This window comes from Drosophila melanogaster, chromosome 2R, assembly GCF_000001215.4.
Source record: "Drosophila melanogaster chromosome 2R".
NCBI lineage: Eukaryota > Metazoa > Arthropoda > Insecta > Diptera > Drosophilidae > Drosophila > Drosophila melanogaster.
This window is the reverse complement of record NT_033778.4, coordinates 12,174,697-12,198,895: the sequence shown is the minus strand read 5'-3', so window position 1 is coordinate 12,198,895 and position 24,199 is coordinate 12,174,697. Positions and strand designations below refer to the sequence as shown.

The window sequence follows — 24,199 nt, the reverse complement described above, 5'->3', positions numbered from 1 at the left end:
CTGTGAAATGTTCAGCACAACAGCTGGTAACACTGAAAGAGGGAAACAAAAATAAAGCAAAAAAAATGGAAACTGGACCGAATGCAGAAATTGGTAAAAATTATAATTAGCATTGTGTGCATCAAACTTTATGTTTCATCAGCGAATAGAAGAGATGGGCTGATAATACACCAAAGCTGTGCCAAAAAAAAAAAACCCACCCAATCCTTCGATTTCAGAGCTTCTGGAGCGCGTCCTGTTGCGTCTGGGAAATGCGGACTCGGATGAGAAGCTGGAAGCCGCTGTGGGCAAGTTCCTGACCCCGGTGATCCTCAAAATGAACTCGCCCCACAATGTGGTGCGCACAAAGGCAAGTGGATGGTCAAACAACGATTGGCTGGGTGGTTTTGTACACCCTTCTCGCATCGTGACATTGCAAAATTGACCGGTTGACTAATGCACTAAATTTTGTTTAGGTCGTAGAAGTGCTCACCCATATCAAGAGGCGCCTGTCGTCGCGCGGACATGTGCAAATACCCGTAGAGGCACTGCTGGATCAGTATGCCGCCCAGGATAGCAGCACCTTCCTCAAGAACTTCGCCATCATATTCATTACCATGGGCTTTCCGCGCCTGGCGTTGGAACAACAGACTGCGCTGGCCAGCAAAGTGGTGGGCTGCGAGGACAAGCTGGAGAGCTACCAGGACAAGCTGTTCGCCCTGCTGCTGCCCGTACTGTCGGACATGAAGATTCCCGACGACCCGACGCAGCGCTCAAAGCTACTTGATCTGCAGGACAAGCCAGCCATCTGTGCAAACTTTTTGGCACTGCTCCAGGATGTGCTCCTCCTGCCCTATGGCATCACCCAGGAACAGGATGTGCCTCCGGGTCTGAGCCCGTACAGTTTTACACGCATCATCGCCTACAATTGGCGGGCCGAAGAACTGGAAAAGGTCAAGAAGGGAATAGTTCGTTTCCTGTGCGCCAGTGTGTTTAGTGATTTGCAGATATTCGTGCCACTGGTGGTGGCTTCCGCGGACACACGTTTCAGCGTAGCCACTCCAGCAATCACAGAGCTGAGCAAGCTCTGTACAATGCTGGATTTCAGCAACCCAGCGGTGACTGCCCCGTTGTACACTCTGTTCGCTGGCAACCAAAGCAAGATAACTGACCGCCAGACACGTCCCTGCTGCGCCCGAGTGCGCCAAAAATTGCTGCAGTACCTCATCAAGTGCCGTGGCAAAAGCATTAACGTCACCAAGGGCTTGCAGGTGACCTTTGATGGCTTCTTTGGCACAAACACCAACCAGAAGTGCAAGGTCCTAGCGCTACAGTTTATGGAACTGCTCCTCAGAGAGTAAGTTTATAAAAATTTCCAACCCATATAATTAAATACGTTTTTGTTACCCTAGTGGTCCCCGCGAGCTGGTCTCGAAGGTTTCCAAGGTAATACTTACCGGCATCACCAAAATCATTGGACGTGACTCCAACGAACCGAACGATGTACAAAATGCAGCATATTCCGCTTTGGCGCAACACGCTCGCAGTTTTCCGCAAGACGTAAGCCAGGATCTGAAACTAGTCCTTGGATACTTCAACAACCTGGCCAGCTGTGCACCAGAATTGCATTCATCCATAAGGGAAGCATTGGTTTCGATGGCTCCCGCATTCGCTTGGAAGACCAAGGAGAAGAGCGATGCAATGGAGGTGGATAAGAATGTCGATTCCTCAAGCGTGAAACTGGATGGCCAACAGCACCTGCTATTGGCCATGCTGCTGGACAATGCTGAGTCCAAAGTGCAGATCGTGCAGAATGTGACCAGTGTTTTCCTCACCAGCTGCTATCCGGAGTACTATGCACCAGCCAGATACCTTTTGCTACTCATCGCAGGAGAGCGGTATGTTTGTTATAGTTCTATGAAGCTAATTTCTGTAATTAATTATGATTTGCATTTATCAGAAATTCCCTACGCGAGAATGTGACCACTTACTTGTACGGCACCTCGAAGAAGGATCACATAAATTACAGCATGCTCTCTTCCATCGATCATTCTAAGAACCGCATAAGCAGCGAGTCTATAAGTGACTTTAATCACTTGTCCCTGGAGCAGCGTAGGGTTATGCTACCCAGCTTCCAGGTGATGATGTCGCACGTCCATGAGATGGCCGAAAAACGCCTAAAAAAGAACACGGCCTGCGTGGTAGTTGGCCGTACAAAGCTGCCCTACAGCCTGGAGGTATACGAGGAGCTTCTAGATTATCTGCGTCTGTGCTTGTGGTACTCGGCTGGAGTGGTTGCCGCTCCCGGCGACGAGAAGTACACCCATGAGCTGCGCGAGTACATCACCTTGCATTACGAAGATACGGAGGATAATGCACTCCATCAATATGCGCAGTTTGTGCAGCGAAGCGTAGAGGCCAAGAGAAGTACGTTAGCAAAGGGATTGAAATGTAAATTTATAACTATTTTTAATTCCTAGGTGAATCCAATCTCATTTGCCTATATGATCTGTTGAATGCCGCTCCGGAACTCTTTGCTGCTAAGCAGCTGCATTTGCTGGAACCACTGGGCAACACTTTGAAAGATGTATCGGAGACTATGCGTATCAACGTGGCTCAAGTCTATGGTATTCTCTGGGCTTTTGGTCTCTCCGATGAGAAATTCGATGAAGAAGTGGGTGAATGCCTGAATAGCTTAACGCAAAAAACATTGGAGCACAAGCATGGATGGCTTCTCGTGGTGGGTCACACGTTCAATCGCAAAATTGCTATGCTTAAGCAGGAGAATAAGACCAAGGACTTTGCTGCCTGGCCGCAGTTTGTTAATGCGGTAAAAATAATCTGTAAGTTATCGCAACGACATTTTAGGATGATGCACAAAAATATCTGTAACTTTGTTTTTATTCAGCAAAATGCCTCTGTGAATCCCAATGGTTGCTGGTGTCAGCAGCAGTGAAATGCATCTCTATGATCGGCAAGGCTGTGGAAATACCAAATGTCCCCGTGGAGATCCAGGTTCCATCCAAAGATGGAGACGACGACGACGAGGAGATGACCGAGTATACGAGCATAGATTCCTCGACAAAACTTGTTATCTTTGGCGTCGTCTTTCAATTACTGCGAAGCTCCTCAGCGCGTCAAAAGATTCGCGAGGACTCAGCCAGATGTCTCGGATATCTGGCCATTGGCGACGGCGAACACTTCACCAAACGCAACCTGGATAAGTTTCTTACCCTGACCAAGATTCAAAAGGATGCTGCTCTAAACATAGCCATTTCGGAAGCGATCGTAAACACACTTTGTGGCTATGATGTGAACAAGGGGCAACCCGATGAGAAGTTTGTTAATAAGCACTGCAACGATGACGACTTTGATCAGTTCCTGAACTCTCTAATACGTCTGGTCACCGATCCCAATCCGCATTCCCGTCAGGCCATATCCGTGTGGCTTCTAGCTGTGGTAAAGCACTGCAGCCAACGTCCAGCTGTATTGGCCAAAAAAGAGCTGTTGCAGTTCGCTTTTACCGAACTTCTTTCAGATGACAGCGGTAGGTTAATTAAGACCTTAAATATTTTGTGCAATATTGACAAACTTTCTGTGTTACTTTGACAGAGTTTGTTCAGGACGTGGCTTCTCGCGGCCTGGGGCTGGTCTACTCGATATCGGATTCTGGAAGCCAAAGTGATTTGGCAAACTCGCTGTTGGATCAACTGATTGGGGGAAAACGAAAGGTCAATCAAGTAACCGCAGACACTGAACTCTTTGCCGAAGGAATGCTGGGTAAAACTCCAACGGGAGGCAACATTACCACCTACAAGGAGCTGTGTTCCCTGGCATCCGATCTCAATCAGCCGGACATGATCTATCAGTTCATGCAGCTGGCCAATCATAATGCCACATGGACCAGCAAACTGGGTGCTGCTTTCGGATTGAAAACCCTTTCTGCCGAGTCAAGGCAGAAGATGGAGCCATATCTGGGCAAGATCATTCCGCGCCTCTATCGGTACAAGTACGATCCCACACCCAAGATTCAGAACTCGATGATCTCCATTTGGGATACGATTGTGACTGACTCGAAGGAAGTGACCGAGCGTTACTACTGGGAAATATTACGCGAGCTGCTGGACAATCTCACTTGCAAGGAGTGGCGAGTGCGAATCGCCTGCTGCCTGGCAGTAAGGGATCTCCTAAACCGACCCAACGGGCTTAAGCTACGCTCGGAGGAGCCGGTTCGTCGTGCTCTCCCCGATAACAGTATGGAAGTGGATGAGGTCCCTGAGCCGGAGCTGAAAGAGCTATGGTTCCAGCTGTTTCGTGTGATGGATGACATTCATGAGGGCACACGGGTCGCTGCCCACGGAACTGCTTCATTCCTCGGCAAGCTGTGTGTCATCGCATCGTCATCGGATCATGGCAAATCCGGGACAGCCGTAGCGTCATCGATACTGCCATTTCTGCTAGAAACCGGAGTGGGTCACAAAGTGCCCGAGATACGTAGAGTTAGCATTAAGACCATTTCCGACATGATTGATTCCTCGGGATCGCTTATTGCCCCGCATCTCGCCACCCTGATTCCCTGCCTGCTACGAGCCACTGGCGAGTTGGAGAACACCAAGCTCTCCTACGTATCCACTCGCTTGGGTGCGGACAACGAGGCCCAGGAGGCGGTGGATACGCTACGAGCGGAGGCCGCCAAGTCGCTTCATACCATGGAAACCATTGGGAAGTGTGTCCGTTATATCGACTATAGCGTTTTGGAGAAGATGACGCCCGAAGTGCTGGAGCTCATGAAGGGTAGTGTCAACCTCGGAACCAAGATTGGCTGTGCCCATTTTGTTTGTCTGGTAGGTATTATTATGCATAGATTTAAATCGTTTACAGCATCGAAATCATTACAGATTAGCATTCGCTTAGGCAAGGAGATGACACCATTGGTGGGAAAATACATTCGTGCCTGCTTTGTGGGCATCAAGAATCGCAACGCCACTGTGCGCAAGTACAACGCCAGTGCCATTGGCCACCTGTTGGGCTTGGCCAAAGAGCAGTCGATTAAAAGTCTATTCACTAAGCTGGAAGAGTTATATGCCGAGCAGCCAGGAAATCGCTCCATTGCACTTACCATTCAGTCCATTAACAAGCGTCACCATGAACTGCTCAAGGACTACATGGACAGTATGTTGCCGCTGATCTTCTTTGCCATGCACGAAGAGCCCAATGAAGAGACGAAAGCTAATGTCGAGCTGTGGAAGGATCTATGGCACGACGTTAGCCCAGGTGACGCGGGCATCCGTCTCAATTTAAATGTGATTATACCCAAACTGGAGTCATCTCTAACCGATGCCAGCTGGTCGCGTAAAGCTCAGGCAGCGAATGCGATCCAAACGATAGCCACTCGCCTAAGTAGCTCCTTGGATGAGCCCGACCGATTGAGGCTGATCAAACTCCTTCTAAGCGGTCTGCAAGGACGCACTTTTGAGGGCAAAGAGCGGCTATTGCAAGCTTTGGCCGCACTCACCAAAGGATTGGATCGGAACCATCAAATCTGTTCCAGCATTATCGACGCGGCCATGAGGGAAGCAAGAAAGAGGGAACCTGTTTACCGCACCATGGCCCTGGCTTCTCTTGGCGAAATTCTCGATCAACTGGAAGCGGATCGCTTTGAGGAAGTGTACAACATGAGCTGGAACCTGCTGGAAAAGAAGGAACTGCGCAAGGAGTCGGACGACGAGGACGAGCCCAACACCAGTCAGGAACTGTCTGCCGACGAGCGCAACAAGCGGGCTCAAACACTCAATCGACTAAAGGAGGTTGTGTGGGAGACACTGGGCAAATCCTGGCCGCGTCACTCCATCGAGACGCAGCACCGCTACCAACTCTTCTTTGCCGAAAACTGTACGAGCATTCTGGCGGAGAGCACTCGCCCAGTGCAAGTCAGTCTGCTGGCAGCACTCACTAAGTACATCGAAAGACTTCATGTCTTTGATGAGTCTGCTCAAGTGCCGGATTTGACTCAGATAAACCAGGAGAAGAAGATCAAGACAGAGGAGACGGCGCCAAAAACCCGAGAGGCCATTGTCGAGAAGATATGCACAGATGTTTTGGCTGCAGTTGCTCTTGCCGCTGGAGTTCCTCATTCCGGTTTGAAAAAGGAGGCGCTCAACATCGTTCTTATGCTGATCAAGCGGCTGAGCGGAAGCGGAAACGGAAACCAGCAGCCACTGAGGTTGATCAAGCAGAGCTTTGAATCGAATTTGGAAAAGTTCCAGCGCGATTCGGCGCCGGAAATCCGGTGTCGCATCAAGGACATCGAAGACAAGCTAAGCAAGTTGAATCCACAGAATTAAGTCATATTAATATAAGCATTTCAAGGATGTGTGTGTGGCCAAAAAATCTGCCTTGGGTAGATTTTATAAAAGGGGGTAAGCGTTAAAAGAAAACATCTAACTTTGGCAAAAATGAATAAGTAACTTGCATGAAGATAATTTTCTATTGTGATTCATTGATCCAGGAGTGTAAGGAAACCTTAAATATACTATCATAAATACTTTCAGTTTCGTTTTAAGTTCAAATTTTAGGGAGCTATTTAGATTATCTATTCTATTTAGATTATAGGAACAAAGGTGATTACATATCACAGCCGATTGTTTTAGGATGCCTATAACTCTACAAACTACTCCTGCAGAATCTTAGGTATATCTCATTCTCAGACTCCAACATGAAGGACTTTGGATTAAAGCGAATCTCCGATACTGTTCGCTCGCAAGTCTCAACCCAATATTGCTTTAAAATGTGCACTATGCCCAGTTTCAATTGGAGTACGCCCAGGCGACTACCAATACAGCCATGTGGACCTGCTCCAAAGGGTATGTAGGTCATCGGGTGGATGTGCCTAGATCGCTCCGGACCGAATCTCTCGGGATCAAAGACGCAGGGCTCCGGCCAAAACTGGAATTTAGATTGACATAAGTAAGTTGGGATAATCATCACCTTTGGTTTTAAATCTAACCCTTTCATCGCGATGGAGGCCGAGTATTGAGATGTATGCTGGCATCCCTGGTGGCACTATGAAATCCACATGCGGTTGCAGTGAGAATCCCTCGGATGCCGAACTGGTGCACTCTCTGTTGACGAAAGCAGCAGCCGGATAGAGACGCAGTGCCTCCAAACACACCATTTTGAGATAGGGCAAAGTCATCAGTGTGTCATAGCTTAGGGTAGCAGTGGAGATGAAGGCTTCTCGTAGCTCACTCCTCAGTCGTTCTTGAATATCCGGAGCCTTGGCCAACTCATAGAGAGTGAATCCCATCAGGGCTGAGGAGGTTTCAAATCCGGCCAGCAGTATGATACCCGCCTGCGAAGCAACAAAGTCCGGATGCTGGGAATAGTGGTTGGATGAGCGGCTCAACTGAAAGTGCTGCAATTGATTGATGAGATCTCCTTTGGTGGGCTCGTGATGATCATCTACCAAGTGCCTCATATAGCGCGCATAGTCTTCGGTAAAAACTTTGGGCTTCAGCACACCCGTCCACTTGGGCAGAAAGAATACACTCATGAAGTCCAAAACCTTGCGGGGATTGGTGTTAAATAGCTCCTTGGTTTTTGTTATCAACTCGGATCGACCACGACGCAATCCGCCGACATTCAGGCTGTAGAAGAGATTCCCCGTCACGTCGGTGGTGTACAACTGGCACATTCTTCCCAACGGGAGAACGCGCTCCAGCCGATCCCCCAGCTTCCTGTTGAGGTACTGCTCCAAGTCGCTGGCCACATCCAACATTTGGCTGTACATGACATCCCGCATACGGCCGCTGGTGAAGAGCTGGGACATGCATTGCCGACTCTCCTTCCAGTGATGGTACTTAGCCAGCGGTAGCGTCAGTGCACCCATGGGATCTCCGGCGTCCGCCGATTCGAACCGGTTGAGAAAGTTGTTGAAATTCTTAATCAACACCTGGCGGATTAGCTCCGGATCCCGAACCATAAGCGCCGGCGTTTGGAATATGAAGAAGCCAACGATCTTCGCCTGACCATTTCGTGGATCTGCGTAGAGCTGCCGAAAGAGATCGCCAAAAGAAATGCGCAGAAATAGAAGTTGTCCCAAATTGCCCATTGGTGACCAAGAGGAGGGTGGCAGGTGCGGAATCCCACGGCTCCTGAAGTAATCGTACTTGTGCCTTAACCAAAAATTCAGAGTCACAATGGTGAGCAACAGCAGCCAGATGAGCAGCATGGTGTCTATAAGATATAAGATAGAATATTATAACTATGAAATATATACCAGCATTAGGTAAAGATAGCTAAGATCCAAAAAGTCGTTCTTTTGAATGAGGAGGAGACCTTGTTCACGACCGTCAAGAAATGCATTTCCATATGCATAAGTTGAACCTGACCCACTTAACATCTCGACAAGCACTTCCATTCACAAATAGATTCATTCATTGCACTCAGGATCATCTTGATGATCTCATAGTAGAGTTTCCGCTTACCCAAAGCTTTAACTCTATGGTGCTGGCAATATTTCAGCCAGTTGGACATTGGGTTTGGTGGCGTTAGCATGGAACTGGTACTGCTGATCCTCGTGGCATCCCTAATAGGGATTGCCTTTCTGGCGCTGCAGCAGCATTACTCCTATTGGCGGCGAATGGGAGTACGCGAAATCAGGCCCAAATGGATAGTGGGCAACCTGATGGGACTGCTCAACATGCGAATGAGTCCCGCGGAGTTCATATCGCAATTGTATAACCATCCCGATGCGGAGAACGAACCCTTCGTGGGCATCCATGTGTTCCACAAGCCGGCGCTGCTTTTGAGAGACCCCGAAATGGTGAGAAATATCCTGGTCAAGGACTTCGCTGGCTTCTCCAACCGGTACTCGAGCTCCGACCCCAAGGGCGACCCTTTGGGATCCCAGAACATATTCTTCCTGAAGAATCCCGCCTGGAAGGAGGTACGTTTGAAGCTATCGCCCTTCTTCACCGGCAATCGACTGAAGCAGATGTTTCCCCTGATCGAGGAGGTGGGCGCCAGCTTGGATGCCCATCTCCGCCAGCAGCCGCTGCACAACGAGCGGATGCGCTGCTTCGACTTGGAGGCCAAGGAGCTGTGTGCTCTCTACACCACGGATGTGATAGCCACGGTAGCGTACGGAGTGAGTGCCAACAGTTTCACGGATCCGAAGTGCGAGTTCCGCCGCCATGGACGTTCTGTGTTCGAGTTCAACCTGCTGCGTGCCGCGGAGTTCACTCTAGTGTTTTTCCTGCCCCACCTGGTCCCGTTCGTTAGATTCAAGGTGGTGCCGGCGGAGGCCACTCGTTTTCTGCGCAAGACCATCAACTATGTGATGTCGGAGCGGGAAAAATCCGGACAGAAGCGCAACGATCTCATCGACATTCTCATTGAGTTCCGTAGGAGCACGCAGCTGGCGAAGGCATCGGGTATCAAGGATCAATTTGTGTTCGAGGGCGACATCCTGGTCGCCCAGGCGGTACTCTTCTTCACCGCCGGCTTTGAGTCCTCCTCCTCGACCATGGCGTTCGCGATGTACGAGTTGGCCAAGGATACGGACGTACAGCAGCGCCTGCGGGAGGAGATCAAGGATGCACTGGTCGAAAGTGGAGGTCAGGTGACGCTGAAGATGATCGAGTCACTGGAGTTCATGCAAATGATTCTGCTGGAGGTGCTGCGCATGTATCCGCCACTGCCGTTTTTGGATCGCGAGTGCACTTCTGGGAGGGATTACTCGCTGGCTCCGTTCCACAAAAAGTTCGTGGTGCCCAAGGGCATGCCCGTTTATATACCCTGCTATGCCCTGCACATGGATCCCCAGGTGGGTTGAGATACATTTTGCATACATTACCCAACGACTACCCTTTTCCAGTACTTTCCTCAACCGCGAAAATTTCTGCCTGAAAGATTCTCGCCCGAGAATCGCAAGCTCCACACGCCCTACACCTACATGCCCTTCGGCCTGGGTCCGCATGGCTGCATCGGAGAACGTTTTGGATATCTCCAGGCGAAGGTGGGTCTGGTTAACCTGCTGCGCAACCACATGATAACCACCTCGGAGCGCACACCCCATCGCATGCAGCTGGATCCCAAGGCCATCATAACCCAAGCCAAGGGCGGCATCCACCTACGGCTGGTTCGCGATGCTTTGGGCGTCTAACTCACCTGAATATGGGATATGGGATAATCTGGATACTTCTTTCCTGGGTGGTGAGACTATGGAGCCTACAACAACTGAATGGAAACTAAGCAGCGGAGTCGCGTGTTTGGGGATTTAAAATTGAGCTGGTGTCGCATCTTAAAGGCAATTTGATTGGCAAATTGCGTGTTCCATCGCCGGTGAATAGTGAATGCAATACTATCCATACATATATAATACATCTCCAAGATCCAAGCGTATCTGTATAGACTCTACTTATTCCACAGATGAGAGCTATTGGGTTATTTGTTACATTTGGGAGATGCCTTTGAACTGGATTTATAATCGTAAAGATAGCATTTATTGCATTTATTTATTGGTGGCGCAATTGAGTAGCTGCTAGCTGCTCAGCACGCAGATTAAATGTAATTTGATAATGATTTTGTTTTTATTTAGTAGACTCTAGGCGCCGCTTCTAACACACGGATTATCATTATATAATCTGCATCATAAGTCAGGCAAATGCCAGCTGTCAGAAGGCGATTGCCCCATCAACTAATCACTTATTCCATATATGTACATATATGTATCCATATGTGTATCCATACAGATCACACAGTTCATGCGATTCAAATTCATTGGAGCGATGGAGCGCTCTGATCGTAGAGGCGATCGTTGACTATCTCCAAATGTATGCCACCATCTGCCTGGAGCACGAAACCCTTGGGATCGAATTTCATGTCCTTCATGGTGGCCTCGCAGTTGCGCACTGAGTGATTCTTCAGCAGGCTGACCAGTCCCAGTTTGCTCTGTAGCAGGCCAATCCGGCTGCCAATGCAGTTGTGCGGCCCAGATCCGAAGGGTTGATATGCCATGGCCACTATGTTCTTGCGGTTCGCGGGTGAGAAACGCTCCGGATCGAATTGGCTGGGATTGGTCCAGTACTAGGAATAACCAGATAGTTAGAGGAGGGGGCTTATGAACTTCTCAATGTGATGGAATACCTTTGGATCATGATGCAGTGCATAGATGGGTATGAACACAGGGGTTCCGTTCTCGAGAGTGTAGTCGTAGAACGGCTTCAGGCTCAAGTCTGGCTGTCCCTCCACGCTCTCGTACTCGCGGTCCAGGAACGGCAGCACCGGATACATGCGCAGCACCTCGTCCACCACCATGGCCAGATACTCCAGGGACTGGATTTTCTCGTAGCTCAATGACCCACCGCCCTCCACCAAAGCTTCGTTGATCTCGTCGCGCAGGCGTTTCTGCATCTCTGGATGCTTGGCCATCTCGTACAGGGCAAAAGACATGGTCGAGGAGGAGGTCTCGAAACCCGCCGTAAAAAACACGCCCGCCTGAGCCACCAGGAAGTCCTGGTTCTTGGCATAGTGAGGCTTCGAAGGCTCGGCAGCCGCCTCTTTGCGCAGACTCACCAAGACATCTATGAGATCATTGCGGAGCAGGCCCGATCGCTCTCGCTCCTCCATAACGTGACCAATGGTGCTGCGCATAAAGTGGGAAAAGTCCGCCGTGAAGAACTGGATGCGCATCAGCGACACCAGCTTGGGCAGGAAGAAGGCCACAAAGAAGTCCTTGGCACGCGCTACGGTGAAGGTGAACATCTTGCGTCCATAGTTACGGAACTCTGCGTTGGGATTCTCTAGGCTGTTAGCACGAATGCCAAATGCAATCGTGGCTATGCTGTCCGTGGAGAACTGAGCGCAGATCTCCTTAATCTCCGTAATGAAACTCCCAGAGTTCTTCTCTCCACGCCTCTGCAGTGCCAGCTCCAGATCCTTTCCAATCTGCACAGCATATATGTATGTTAAATCCCTCATAAGGATAAATAAGTTTCAACACAAATCCTTACCTCCTGCATAAGGGTGTACATCTGCTTGACCTTGCCGCTGGTGAAAACGGGAGTCAGCTTGGTGCGAATTCCCTTCCAATGGGCATCCCTGACGAAGAACAGGTTATTATAGCCCAATGGATCGCCATGGGGATCGCAGCGGGCGTATCGGTTGTGGAACCGATTGAAGTCCTTGATCAGAATGGATTTGATCAGCTCTATGTCGCGTATTATCAAGCCGGGCTTGTTCATGGAGTAGATGCCCACCACAGCCTCGTCCTTCAGCCGCGGATCATTGTATATCTCCGATAGGTGCATCCCAAAGGAGTTCTCCATCTTGAAGACCACCTTGGTGTTGCCAATGATCGGCGTGGGCGGAATATAGGGTATGCCCTTGCGTTGCCAGTAGCTATGGTTGCGCTGGAACCAAGTGTAGAGCGCCACCAGTGCGGCGACCACCACAAAGAGGACCTCGGTCAACACCATTTTGGGGATGTCGATGTAATGGGTATCGCCACTCTGAAATTAATCGCTAAAACAATTAATCAAATGCCAGTGCCCTCAGCATTATCTTATCTCGATCGCATTTGAAACGGTCGATGGTTTCAAATGCAATCTAGAGTGTTTTGCTACCCATGTTTACCTAGATTTTATTAAATCAGCCGTCTTAATTATTTTTAGCTGGCATTATCTTTTCCATTCCAACGCGAATTACAATTAGTTATGATAGGGAGCATTACAATGAGTGTTTATGATACGCTTATAGTAATTCCCGCCATATCTACACCCAATTAAGCTGCTTGTAAAGCTAAATAGAAAATCTTTTCGGGCAGCAAATATGACACTAAAAATTTGCCAGCAAGGATTTCGTCCTAAGCTTTATTAATTATACATGAGACTACTATTTCTATAGAGCAAATGTCCAAAATATATTTCTTAGAAACCAGTTCTCTATTTATTTTAGTAACAGTAACAGTAACCAAGTAATCTTAATTTTCACAGTTGCCCTCAATTCCATATTAAGTGTGGTTTTTTCAAGGATATCACACTTTTTCAAATTAAAATATACAATTTTGTATACCGAATTTCATAACTTACTTTGAAAATATACAGGTTTTTTTAGTCACACAATTTATTTGCAACTGGCCTAATTCGCAACAAGTTTGTCCAGCAATTTCAAGGAAACTTTTATTGGATCTATAAATTCTGAGCACCCGCGTACACAACCGACAATTAAAGCTCTACGCACCGCACTTGGGGCGATTTGAAATGTTGTTTGCGTTTTTATACTCGAAAGTCTCAAAAGTTCTGAGATAGCAATTTCAAGTGCATACTTATAAATTCACCTGTGTGGTGGAAAAAGCTTTAAAATACGACAAACAAACCACAGCAAATCCAGAGGGACTCTAAGATAATTACAAGTCATGATTACATTTATTATAATGATTCTTAGTTTTAACAACCTTATTTACTTTTTGTGTGCTATGGTTTAGTTAGATTTTTAAAAGCGTTAACGCAATACATATACGATATGAAAAGTATTGCACGCTATAATCTATAAATAATTAAACACAACCGGCTTTCTCGTCAAGCTTTTGATGCATTTGTGAATTTCATTATTGTTGCGTTTGCTGCTTTATAGAAACAATTGCAAAATGCCTGGGCGAAATGACGGGATCAAATAAATCTATCAGATAGCTGCGTTCATAGCCAAGTTCCTTGAGGTAGAGCAGGCGATCCAGGAGAATTAGACTCTCCAGCACCGGAGCAAAGGACATGCGCAGCAGATAGAACAGATCCAAGAAGTATTTATGCACGGCATATTCCTGGAGCAGGGATTGAAGTTCTTCTTTCTCAACAGCTGCCAACCAGGGAGCATCCAATTTGGTGGCACACTTTTGAATGTACTCCTCGAAACTCTCGAATTTCCGTACCTTGCCCACCTGCAGTTCGTTTTTCAGCTCCGGCGCATGGCGGCAAACCAGAATCTCCAAGAGAGCTCGATAGTAGAGCGTTACATTAGGCAGCTCCTTGGTGTCCAAGGTGCGTTCAATTGACTGGGCCGCCAGCATCCGCGCATTGCGACCCATTCGCACTTGTCGCTCCCGCAGGTACTGACTCAATGGGAATCCATAGTCTGTTTGCAGCTCCATCAGGGACTTATTGCCAAAGAACTCCTGCTGCGAATAGCGCTCCCGCAGCAAATGATAGCAGCAGCCAACATTACAAAGCAACCGGCAGTCCGTTTGGGCGTGGAAAACCTGAAGACAGGTGGCGGCCAGGTTGCCACAGGTATGCAATCCAGTAAGGCAAATGTTTGGACTGTCTTCCGGTCTAAACTGAGTGAAATTCTCCGCCAGCAGGGCACCAAAGTTAAGTTCGGTGGTTATAAACTTTGCCGTTGTCTTGTAGTTTTCCAAGGCAGGCGCACTCTTGGTGCTCTCCCTGGCTGGCGACTTTTTACCACGTCTCTTGGGCGTGATTCCCTGGACTTGCAGCTCCGCTCGTTCCGTAAGGCCATTCCAAGCGCGCTGAAATTAAATAAAATTTTAATTTTGGCGCTTTTGAATGGTTTTTCAATACTCTTCTTCTATGCTATTCTTCTTCTTGTTCTGGTATGTTTACACAGCGCAGCTGTGGTCACACTACACAAAAAAAACGCGAAAAGCCGGCGATTTTCGGCACGCTTGTTGTAATATTTTATAAAAAAGGCAGGAAAAATCAAATAAACAGAATGTCGGCTGGTATGCCCATTAACCCCAAGCCCTTCCTGAACGGCCTGACGGGAAAACCGGTGCTGGTGAAGCTGAAGTGGGGCCAGGAGTACAAGGGCTTCCTGGTCTCCGTCGACGGCTACATGAACATGCAGCTGGCGAACACGGAGGAAGTGATCGAGGGCTCCGTGACTGGTAATCTTGGCGAGGTGCTCATCCGCTGCAACAACGTGCTGTATATCAAGGGCATGGAGGACGACGACGAGGAGGGCGAAATGCGCGACTAGCCAATGGATTCACCTACATACACCCACACCTTACTTCTAAGTCTACAAACGTAATGAAATAAAGCTAACTTTATTTTGTAAGCCCGGCCTACCTGCAATTTGCGATTCCTATTCAATGCGTTCTCGGTGTTTGCCGCGTTCGCATCGATGCCGAGCACGCGGTGACCATACTGGAGCGCCAAGCGCGAGGATAAATACCCTTTGCCATCGCCCGCGTCTACAATGAAGCAATCTTGACCGGAGTTCTTCACAAGCTGGTCCACGAGAACGGCTGTTAGATCCACCTAATCGGAGAGATTAATCAATTCCTAAAATACTCTCATTTAAAATGGTTGGTTTACTTACCTCATGGCACTTTTTGGCGCTCATAAACTCCCGAATGCTTAGCTGCGTGGAGTTCCCCTGACCCTCTGAAGCGACAGGCGTTCTTGTTTGCTCTTGCCTAGGAATTCTCGCCATGCCGGAAACCTTTCTGATTCATCAGTTTTCCAAAATAGGTCTTCTATGGCCAGAGCCACATCTTCCTTGCCGGCGATCTCACTTTTCAGCGTTTCGGATAAAAAGCCGTCCCAGTGCTGGTCCGTCAAGTAGTTCACCATGTGGCAATTGACAAAATCCCAGTGCGGATTGAGGAAGGCCAGTAAGCCATCCAGACGCCTCTGCAACTGCACAACTCCCACCTTGGACATGGTGCTATAAGGCTAGAAGCTGTAGTCCTTGTGCTCGACAGAATTGGTCTCTGCAGGCGCTGCACCAGGCGTTTTTTTGGATCCCAGCTGGGCGCGAAGGCGACGATGGGAGGAGCGAATGTCCTGCACAGCACCCACTATGTCCGCCTGCGGATCGTTGGTGCGGGGAAACTCCTCGATGAGCGAACGCAACTGTTCCAAGCTGCGACGCACCTTGTCCGTGTGTTTCAGCTGCTGCTGGGCCACCACCTGGCCCAGAATCTTGCCGAGCTCCTCGCCTAGGGATACTCCCTGGGCGTAGCCCAATTTATAGCCCTCTTCGTTGCCCTGCTCCTGGCCGTCCTTCAGTCCCTCCTCGTAGCCCAAACGTGCCTCCTTCTCCTCGGTCAGGACAATATCGTCAAAAAGATCGTTTATATCCCGCGACGGACTTGTCATTATATGTGGTTTCACCGGATTGCTTGTAAAAGCTCTCCTCTAGTGTAGTAGTCCTTGTCCTTGTCCCTGATTGTAACTCCAGATATTTGGCAGCTTCTCTAACTTTAATATTTAAATTCGGTGGATATTTCAATTTGTTTTTACCCGAAATGTGATTCCACTGCGGCATTTTACAGCACTGGCAGAGAGCAACACAACAGCGCTGTTAAGGATTTAACAGGGAAATTCGTTTATTTCAAATAGGAAAATAGCTGTTATCTAAAACTAGAATTTAGTGTTTTATTATAATTTAATATCGAGTTTATTTTAGTCAGTATAAAGAATTGTTTTATTTCATTTAGCATCACAAAATGTTTCATTGTCCTGTAATTTTATCAATTAAAGTTAGCCAATGTTCTCAATAAGAAATTACACACATTTCTGCTAATATGTAGTTTTATTCAACTGGTTGACTTTGACCTAATTTGGCATGCTCGCTTGGGCACAGAATTTGGAATTCGTTTTAGAAATTTGTATGCTTTAAGCTAGAGAACCTAGGTTGCTAGTGCTTTAAGCCAGCCAAGGCACTTAAACCGGTACTAAAGCTAAATATTCACTAGTTCCACCCATCCTCGTCGTCCTCGGAGTGTTCGTCACTCGACTTAGATCCCTTGCGGGGCTGCACCGGCGGCGGTATGACGCGGGAGAGCTGCTGCATCAGGGGATTGCCAGCAGTGGCCTCCACGGGATTCTGGCTCCCAGAAATTCCCTTGCGTCGCAGCATTAGCTTGTTATGCAGGTCTGCCATCAAATCCCCCGTGACAGCGCCTCCCGCCTTGGAGCGACTGTTGTCCACCACGTCGAGCGGCGCAGCCGCAGGCGACCGCAGACGACCGCCATGCACTCCACCGGCGTTTCTTATGGCGGCCATAAGCTCAGATCGCGGATCTTCAGTAGCTGGAGGCGGCTGCGGCATGTTAAGAGGTGTTGCTAACGACGGGGAGAGCGGTTTCACAGCTCCTTTGGTGGGAAAGGGTGGCGGTGATGGAATTGCGCTCGTCTGCGCTGGTGGAGGAGGTGGAGGCGGCGGTGGTGGCGGAGGAGGAGGCGGTGGTGCCGCCGTAACTGGCGAAGGACATTGTCCCACACTCTTCCTACGCACCGGTCCCGGAATGTGCGTCTGTGCCGCGATGGCTTGCACTATTATATCCTGCTCCTCGAGGCCCAAATCCGGCAGCTCTGGTAAATCACCGAACTGCTGGGAAGGCGCTATTGGTGTTTGCTCCTCCACTGGCTCATATTGCAGATCATTCGCTATGCCCGGTAGGTCGGGCAGGTCCAGCGGAACATCAATGGCGGGTGCAGCCAAAGCAGCAGGATTGTAGCGCAGGTCCCCAGCTGGAGTGGCCAGTTTGGTGGTGCCGTGGGCCAGCGAATGAGGTGCCGGAGCGAGCTGCTTTTCTCCCGTGAGTTGAGTGGACTGACTGGCAACGCGTCGAGCATTTTGCGGCGGTAGGGATCGCTTCCAGGCATTCAGATCCTCGCCGTAGGCGAACTCATTGGTATTGAATCGCATGAGCGAGGGTACGGAGCGCACTCCACCCGCAGGCAGGATGCCCAGGCCAGCGGTCCGATTGGTTATCTTCCGTTCGGCGACCAGTGGCGATTCCTGCTCCCGATCGCCACGTACATGGAAAAAGATGTCCGCATCATCCGGCTTCTGGTCCGCGGCACTGTGACTGCTGTACGTCCCTTGCGGGAGCTGGTCCACTTGCTGCTCCATTAGGGGATTGGCTGCCACCTGTGGAAAGGTGGCTGGCAGCGGTGCCAGGACGTCGCTGGCCGGAAAGCGGGCGGGTGCAAAGATCTGGATGGCCCGCTTGGAGCCAACGAGCGCATCGATTTTTGCCTGAGCGCGCTTCACACGATTGTTTATGTCCTCAACCTTTGAACCATTTCTCGCCAAGCGGGCATCGATTCGCTCGAAAATCGAGTTTATGGTTTTGTGTAGACAGTCCAGGGACTGGGCTGCTTGGATTATGGTATCCTCGTGGTGCAGGTCGGTGGCTATAATGGCCACCTGGTAGGGGCTGTGCAGGTAAGGTGACTCCTCCATTTTTCTATCGCCAAATAATTACATATTTATTTGCAATTTTACTGCTGTTCATGGTAGTGTGACCAACTCTAAAAGCTTTACAAGATGTTAAAAATGATTTGGTTCAAAGTAATAATTAAATGGATTTCTTTTAAAATTACGAAACCTCAGATTAACTAACCCCTAGCTAAACGAAACACCAGTCAACTGAACCCTCAGTTACACTAACTCCCACGTAAATTATCATTCAGGTAAACTAGACCCCAGATAAGCTAACCAGATAAACAAACCACCAGGAAACAAACTAACCTTCAGATAAACTAACCCTCAGATAAACTGCGGTGTCTCCCAAAACTATTACTGTTAATAAAGCAGTTAAGGACACGGATCGGCTGTAGTACTTCTACTAGAGAAGGCGGCATTTTTAAATACCTTTCAAACTCATCCCACTGTTAGGAGAACTTTTTTAATCAGGGGATCATTTATTCAGGATCATTACTAAATTAGGCAAATGTAAGCCTATAAGCACGCCATTCCGGAGCACGGAATTTGGAATTCACTTCCAAATGACGAAAAAATAAATAAATAGAAAACGTCCATATGTTCAAAAATCCACCGTTCCTCCATCGACGCTAGGGTAGGGTAGTGTGCCCAAATCAATTGTTAAAAACTGTTCATTAAATGATTTGCTTCAAAGTAATAATTGAATGGGTTCAATTTAAAGAAAAACTCAAAATAAATTAAAATAATTCAAATACACTTATATTTCAACCAAAAAAAAAATTTATTAACAACTAAAGGAAAGGCGTTAATTTTTAGTATGTTTTGAGCTGAGGAACTTGGTAACACTGCAAGAAGCGACACGGCAGCAAAATAAATATCAATTCAGTTCATTGGTAATTCTTAGTTAAATACTCACAAATCAAAAATGGACAAGGTTGTCAAATTCGCCGAACCCGGACGCGCCTTCGCCAAGGACTCAATCCGCCTGGTGAAGCGCTGCACAAAACCCGACCGCAAGGAGTTCCAGAAAATCGCCATCGCCACCGCCGTGGGCTTCGCCATCATGGGCTTCATCGGCTTCTTCGTCAAGCTGATTCACATTCCCATTAACAACATCATCGTGGGATCCTAGAAAGCGGCAGGTGGCCCCCGGACCGGAAAGAGATTACATGTAGTTCACGATTCCACGCGCATCTTTAGCGAAATAAATGCCCCTTCTTCGGATTTTATACACACAATACAATGTAATATCTTTGGCTTGGGTTTGAGATAAGAAAGTCTGGTTATAAATTGGGTGCTTGGAGGGTGTGCTCAAAATGTTGTAAATATATTTCCGAATGCAACTAAGCCAAAATTCAACAAAATCTTAGCTTATCATTCAGCAACAAAATGGCATGTATTGTACTATTTCATTCATCTAGGTCGAGTTGCTTATTTTGAATCGTTCTTCCAATTGACAATGTTTATATTTTGTTATTTTAACATAGAGATGATTTAACATTAAATTCTACATTGTACAATGGCATGTATTTGGGTTCGCCTAATATTGCTTTAAAATTAGAAGATTTTAATTCTGTTATAAAAATCTTTCTTTAACCTTAAAAATAATTTTATATGTGTTGTATGCCTTTTTAAAATTACTGTTTTAGCCATCGTTTTGTTCTGCGACACAATTGCTTTTTCTTAAAAATTCCTAAACAAAGAAGCAACAATTTTTTTACAAAATATAAGCTAAATTTTATAAATTGATGGTCACACTTTTCCTTTTAAGTCGGGGATCGGTTATCGAATAAATTTTAAAACATGGCAGCGCCCACTAAGTTATTTGATTTTAAACGCGAATTTCTTACAACCTGCTACACGCCGAGTGTGTATTAGAGCACATAAGACGAGGGGATATCCAGCCCTGGAATTTTGAACTGCCACGACGAGTTATTCGAGCTCGGATATCTTGCTGTTCACGAAGCCCATCTATCTATATGGAATTGGTAAGTACCACCATTTGCGACTTGGGCTACGGTTAAAGCTCACACGTCGCCTTTTTAAGTTATTAATACATTAATGAAATATACATAGTATACTTACTTATTTTCCCAAGCAAATTTAGCAATCCGTGCATATATTTATGTCTTTCACTGTAGTTCGTTCGACCACTTTAAACTGTGGTCACACTAAAGTACCTGAATTGTGCAATAGCGGTCGCTATCTGGTCTTTTTGTCCAGATTTTTAAATAAAACTGCCAAAATGAGTGCTCCTCGAGTGGGTGGCGTATTAGCTTTGGGTGCCACCGCCCTGGGCGCCTTTTATCTGGGCACCCACGTGGAACGCGAACGCCAGCACAATGGCTCCACAAGTGGCCTTCCGCGGCTGCCTGGTCTGCCCACCTTTGGAACTGTTTCGGCTGCCAGTTTGATTCCCGCCCAAGAGAACAATGTAAGCTTGACGGCAACTCCGTCTCGGATCGGACAGATCATGAAGTATGGATTTCCCGGACTCGATCACGTGCGCTCCCATTCGGACTACGTGCTGTCTTACGATCGGAGGAACCGGGTGCCCCACTGGGTGTTCGAGCACCTTACGGCAGAGTCGGTGGCGAAGAACGATGCCGTGGACAGATCGAAGTGCGATTTCAAGCAGGACGAGAGCATCCATCCGTTCTTCAGGTCACAGAACACGGACTACCGACGATCGGGCTATGATCGCGGGCACATGGCCGCCGCTGGAAATCACCGACTGCACCAGAAGCACTGCGACGAAACCTTCTACCTATCGAACATGGCGCCACAGGTGGGCCAGGGCTTCAACCGGGATGCCTGGAACACGCTGGAGGCACACGTGCGCAGACTGACCAAGACCTACTCCAATGTGTACGTCTGTACGGGTCCACTGTACCTACCGCACAAGGAGGACGATGGGAAATCGTATGTCAAGTACGAGGTCATCGGCGCCAACACCGTGGCTGTTCCCACCCACTTCTACAAGGTTATTGTGGGCGAGTCCGCGGACCACAAACTCCACATGGAGTCGTACGTGATGCCCAATCAGGTGATCAGCAACGACACTCCCATCAGTGTGTTTCAGGTGCCGCCAGAGAGCGTGGAACGCTCGGCGGGATTGCTCTTCTTCGATCAAATCAATCGCAAGCAGCTAACCACCATCAATGGCAAGAAAGTCTAGTCGATGTCTTAGTTTCGTTTTAGTGTATTTGAACAGGGATAGCCCCTTGTTTAATGTAATTTTCTTCTTTTCCAAAGAACTTGTGGATTAATAAAATTAAACAATTAATACAGATGTACATAGAGATGAGGCTTGACGCGGGTGTTGTTCGTGAAGAGATAGCGAAGCGTGGGGATGTGAATCTGAAACTAGATCTGATGTATGATGCTGCTGCTGGGCGGTCGTTACATGCCGCCTTCGTTCTTGGAGCGCACGTCGTCGATCTTGAGTATCATCTTGACGAGCTGCGTGGAGAGCAGAATCTGCTGCTTCTTCGAGTGCAGCGACTCCACCACGTTATGGCTCTTCATGTCCGAATCACCCGACAGCATGCAGTCGACACCCAGGCTGGACTTCTTCTCGGCCACCTGTCTGGCCTTCAGCTCCGACAACGTCTCGATGGGATGCAGGCCGCTGTTCTCCGCCAGAGCCAGCGGAATGCTCTCCAGGGCCACGGAGAAGGCGCGGAAGGCGTACTGCTCCAGCGTGGACAGTTGGTCGGCCTCCTTGGCCACAGCCAACGAGCAGCTAATCTCGGCAGCTCCACCACCGTAAACAATACGCGAGTCCTTCACAAGCGAACGCACCACGCAGATGGCATCGTGAATCGATCGCTTAGCCTCCGCAATGATCATGGCGTTACCTCCACGCAAGAAGATGGTCACAGCCTTGGAGTTTTTGCACTCCTCGATGACCAGCATCTTGTCCTTGGATGTTCCGAATGCTGAAAGAATCAAAATCACTTAGGAATGAACTAAATCCGACTATAAAATGAAAACCTACCCATTTCGCGAACGAGTCCCGCAACACCTAGTTTCTCAGGCGTGAGCTCTTCGAAACGCGGCACGATGCGTCCACCGGTGGCGATGGCAATCAGCTCGATCTCCGGACCGCCAACCCAGCGCACGGCGGGCAGCTCCTGCTGAAGCAACAGGTGGTTGGCCTCATCATCGAAGCCCCACTGGCAGATGGCAAGGGTGGCGCCGGCGTCCTTCACCTGCTTGACCATCTGGGTGAACTTCTCCTGCTCGTACTCGCGCAGCGCCCTGTAGTCTTCCGCGGAGGTAACATCGAGCTTATGCTTGGTCTTTGGCTTCGGGGGCTCAAACGGGCAGGTGAGAATGGCCAGCTTGACGTTCCTTAGCTCCTTGGGCATCTGCGAATGGCTGAGGGTCTTGTCAACGATGACACCCTTCACCAGCATCGAGTCCTCCATGCGACCGCCCACCTTGGTCTCGATCTTGATGAGCTCGAAGTTCACGTCCTTCTTCTCAATGTCGGCCACATTCAGCACAGCATCCACAGCCATTTCGGCCATCTGACGATGGCACTTGTTCACGATCTTGCTGCCCAGCGTGGTCATGGCGATCTGGATAAGTGGCTCCTTGTTCTTCGGGTCCACGGGGAAGGGTTGGGCGATCGCGTCCAGCTGCTTGATGGCGCACTGGGCGGCCAATTCAAAGCCATCGGCGATGCGAATGGGATGAATGCCCCTGTCGATCAGTCCCTCGGCCTGCTCCAAGAGTGCTCCGGCCAGCACGACAACGCCGGTGGTTCCATCGCCGATCTCGTCGTCCTGTGACTGCGACAGCTGCACCATCAGCTTGGCAATCTCGTGGTCAACCTCCATCAGCTTCATGATGGTGGCGCCATCGTTGGTCACAGTCACGTCGCCGTCGGGACTGACCATGATCTTGTCCAGACCCTTGGGACCCAGAGAGGTCTTCAGGGTGGACGCGATCTGGCGGGCGGCCATAATGTGCGTCTGTTGGAGCAAAATGGATAATTTAGTAAGTACTTAGGGTAGACATTACAATTATTTATCAGTAAGATGGTGAATGGAAATTAGATCTTTCTCAAGCGCAACTGCTTCTAAATCAAATGTTAAGATTTACTTTCAAATTTAAAGTTTAAATCGACGTGGTCTAAATTGATATTCTAGTTGGATTCTAGAATATACCAATAACTGAATGAAGACTAGGATGGACATGTGTATACAGTAATTTTCATACAAAAGCAATAGAATCTGCATCTGCAGATGGAATTATTGGGTTCTTTAAGCATTTCAGTGACTTTTTATCCGGACTTCCAAACTTTTCGCAGTGCGCGTGACTCAGCCGGCAATGAAAGAAAAACATCTGGGCGCCGTTTTAACCTCAAAATCGGCCAGACAAATTGTTTTTCCAAAATGCATTGTTTATGAGTGCAACTAAAGAATGAAAGCTTGTTCGGAGTAATAGCTCACTACCAAAGAAGGATATATTCAGCATATTATTAAATATTAGCAACAAAAAGACTATTTAAAACCGGCTTTTTAGAACATCTGGAATGTTCCGCAGACGATGCGTCACTCCTGTGACTTAGTGAGCACACCAATTGCACGCAGGGCATTTGCCTACGAATCTGATCCTGACCAGCTCGTCCAGGATGCGGAATACAACGCCAGGAGATGGTGAATCGCAGTTTCATTTACCTTTATGGCATCTGTTCCTGTGATGCGCTTCTGGCGCTCCTGGTCGCGCAGGATGATGAAAGGCCGACCATATTCGTCGAACGCGAACGTACCGGGAAAGGCGCTCATGGTTTTTTAGATGAAAGGATGACGGATTCGCACGTTTTTCCAAGATTTAATTCCCGAGTTTATTTTATTCCAACGAACGAACGAACGACTGATCCTAAATTTGACCAAACGCGTTGTGACTAGGGTTGCGAGAACGACCAGAATGTTATCGATATTTTCTAATATTTTTTTGATTATTGTAAATTAGTAATTGGGATATTCTCTTAGATGTTAAAGGCTTTATT

At 48.3% G+C, this 24,199-nt stretch overlaps 11 protein-coding genes and 1 non-coding gene across 15 annotated transcripts; 5 read left to right on the top strand and 7 right to left on the bottom strand.

Annotated features, from left to right (window-relative positions):
- Positions 1-41: 41 nt before the first annotated feature.
- CG8858 (uncharacterized protein) lies at positions 42-6,522 on the top strand. Its single transcript, NM_136902.3, has 9 exons — positions 42-93; positions 219-349; positions 456-1,336; positions 1,392-1,877; positions 1,940-2,406; positions 2,460-2,822; positions 2,888-3,526; positions 3,592-4,823; positions 4,878-6,522. Exons 1-9 carry the CDS (start codon positions 66-68, stop codon positions 6,321-6,323), a joined length of 5,673 nt encoding a protein of 1,890 aa, NP_610746.1. The 5' UTR covers positions 42-65; the 3' UTR covers positions 6,324-6,522.
- Positions 6,460-8,214, bottom strand: Cyp6t3 (Cytochrome P450 6t3). The gene is made up of 2 exons (NM_136901.2): positions 6,986-8,214; positions 6,460-6,924 (listed from the first exon to the last, which is right to left on the bottom strand). The coding sequence occupies exons 1-2, from the start codon at positions 8,207-8,209 to the stop codon at positions 6,643-6,645; spliced, it is 1,506 nt and encodes a 501-aa protein (NP_610745.1). The 5' UTR covers positions 8,210-8,214; the 3' UTR covers positions 6,460-6,642.
- A 304-nt stretch (positions 8,215-8,518) lies between these two features.
- On the top strand, positions 8,519-10,558 carry Cyp6g2 (Cytochrome P450 6g2). Its single transcript, NM_136900.2, has 2 exons — positions 8,519-9,805; positions 9,857-10,558. Exons 1-2 carry the CDS (start codon positions 8,534-8,536, stop codon positions 10,142-10,144), a joined length of 1,560 nt encoding a protein of 519 aa, NP_610744.1. The 5' UTR covers positions 8,519-8,533; the 3' UTR covers positions 10,145-10,558.
- Positions 10,465-13,229, bottom strand: Cyp6g1 (Cytochrome P450 6g1). Of its 2 annotated transcripts, none has more exons than NM_001299406.1 (4): positions 13,071-13,229; positions 11,994-12,504; positions 11,128-11,928; positions 10,465-11,067 (listed from the first exon to the last, which is right to left on the bottom strand). In NM_001299406.1, exons 2-4 carry the CDS (start codon positions 12,456-12,458, stop codon positions 10,759-10,761), a joined length of 1,575 nt encoding a protein of 524 aa, NP_001286335.1. In that variant the 5' UTR covers positions 12,459-12,504; positions 13,071-13,229; the 3' UTR covers positions 10,465-10,758. The 2 variants fall into 2 exon arrangements, with proteins under 2 accessions (NP_001286335.1, NP_610743.2); NM_136899.4 differs by having other exon boundaries at positions 11,994-12,491.
- Positions 13,230-13,389: 160 nt separating this feature from the next.
- CG33964 (uncharacterized protein) lies at positions 13,390-16,257 on the bottom strand. The gene is given in 3 exon segments (NM_001038852.1): positions 13,390-14,503; positions 15,066-15,257; positions 15,319-16,257. Coding segments are annotated over 3 exon segments (1,451 nt in total). The 5' UTR covers positions 15,663-16,257; the 3' UTR covers positions 13,390-13,588.
- CG13175 (uncharacterized protein) lies at positions 13,390-16,257 on the bottom strand. Its single transcript, NM_136896.2, has 3 exons — positions 15,319-16,257; positions 15,066-15,257; positions 13,390-14,503 (listed from the first exon to the last, which is right to left on the bottom strand). Exon 1 carries the CDS (start codon positions 16,098-16,100, stop codon positions 15,675-15,677), a length of 426 nt encoding a protein of 141 aa, NP_610740.1. The 5' UTR covers positions 16,101-16,257; the 3' UTR covers positions 13,390-14,503; positions 15,066-15,257; positions 15,319-15,674.
- SmF (Small ribonucleoprotein particle protein SmF) lies at positions 14,586-15,052 on the top strand. The gene has a single exon (NM_078984.4). The coding sequence runs from the start codon at positions 14,707-14,709 to the stop codon at positions 14,971-14,973; it is 267 nt and encodes an 88-aa protein (NP_523708.2). The 5' UTR covers positions 14,586-14,706; the 3' UTR covers positions 14,974-15,052.
- Positions 16,258-16,522: 265 nt separating the features above from the next.
- Positions 16,523-18,403, bottom strand: wash (washout). Of its 2 annotated transcripts, NM_001299405.1 has the most exons (2): positions 18,356-18,403; positions 16,523-18,270 (listed from the first exon to the last, which is right to left on the bottom strand). In NM_001299405.1, the coding sequence occupies exon 2, from the start codon at positions 18,193-18,195 to the stop codon at positions 16,696-16,698; it is 1,500 nt and encodes a 499-aa protein (NP_001286334.1). In that variant the 5' UTR covers positions 18,196-18,270; positions 18,356-18,403; the 3' UTR covers positions 16,523-16,695. The 2 variants fall into 2 exon arrangements, with proteins under 2 accessions (NP_001286334.1, NP_610739.1); NM_136895.4 differs by lacking the exon at positions 18,356-18,403 and having other exon boundaries at positions 16,523-18,273.
- Positions 18,404-18,993: 590 nt separating this feature from the next.
- On the top strand, positions 18,994-19,413 carry CG8860 (uncharacterized protein). The gene has a single exon (NM_136894.3). It carries the CDS (start codon positions 19,103-19,105, stop codon positions 19,307-19,309), a length of 207 nt encoding a protein of 68 aa, NP_610738.1. The 5' UTR covers positions 18,994-19,102; the 3' UTR covers positions 19,310-19,413.
- Positions 19,151-19,882, bottom strand: asRNA:CR45264 (antisense RNA:CR45264). The gene has a single exon (NR_124520.1).
- A 460-nt stretch (positions 19,883-20,342) lies between these two features.
- EndoG (Endonuclease G) lies at positions 20,343-21,466 on the top strand. The gene has a single exon (NM_136893.4). The coding sequence runs from the start codon at positions 20,423-20,425 to the stop codon at positions 21,353-21,355; it is 933 nt and encodes a 310-aa protein (NP_610737.1). The 5' UTR covers positions 20,343-20,422; the 3' UTR covers positions 21,356-21,466.
- CCT5 (Chaperonin containing TCP1 subunit 5) lies at positions 21,380-24,094 on the bottom strand. Of its 2 annotated transcripts, none has more exons than NM_078983.4 (3): positions 23,868-24,094; positions 22,178-23,159; positions 21,380-22,118 (listed from the first exon to the last, which is right to left on the bottom strand). In NM_078983.4, exons 1-3 carry the CDS (start codon positions 23,973-23,975, stop codon positions 21,580-21,582), a joined length of 1,629 nt encoding a protein of 542 aa, NP_523707.1. In that variant the 5' UTR covers positions 23,976-24,094; the 3' UTR covers positions 21,380-21,579. The 2 variants fall into 2 exon arrangements, with proteins under 2 accessions (NP_523707.1, NP_725107.1); NM_165867.2 differs by lacking the exon at positions 23,868-24,094 and adding an exon at positions 23,768-23,800.
- Between the last annotated feature and the right edge of the window lie 105 nt (positions 24,095-24,199).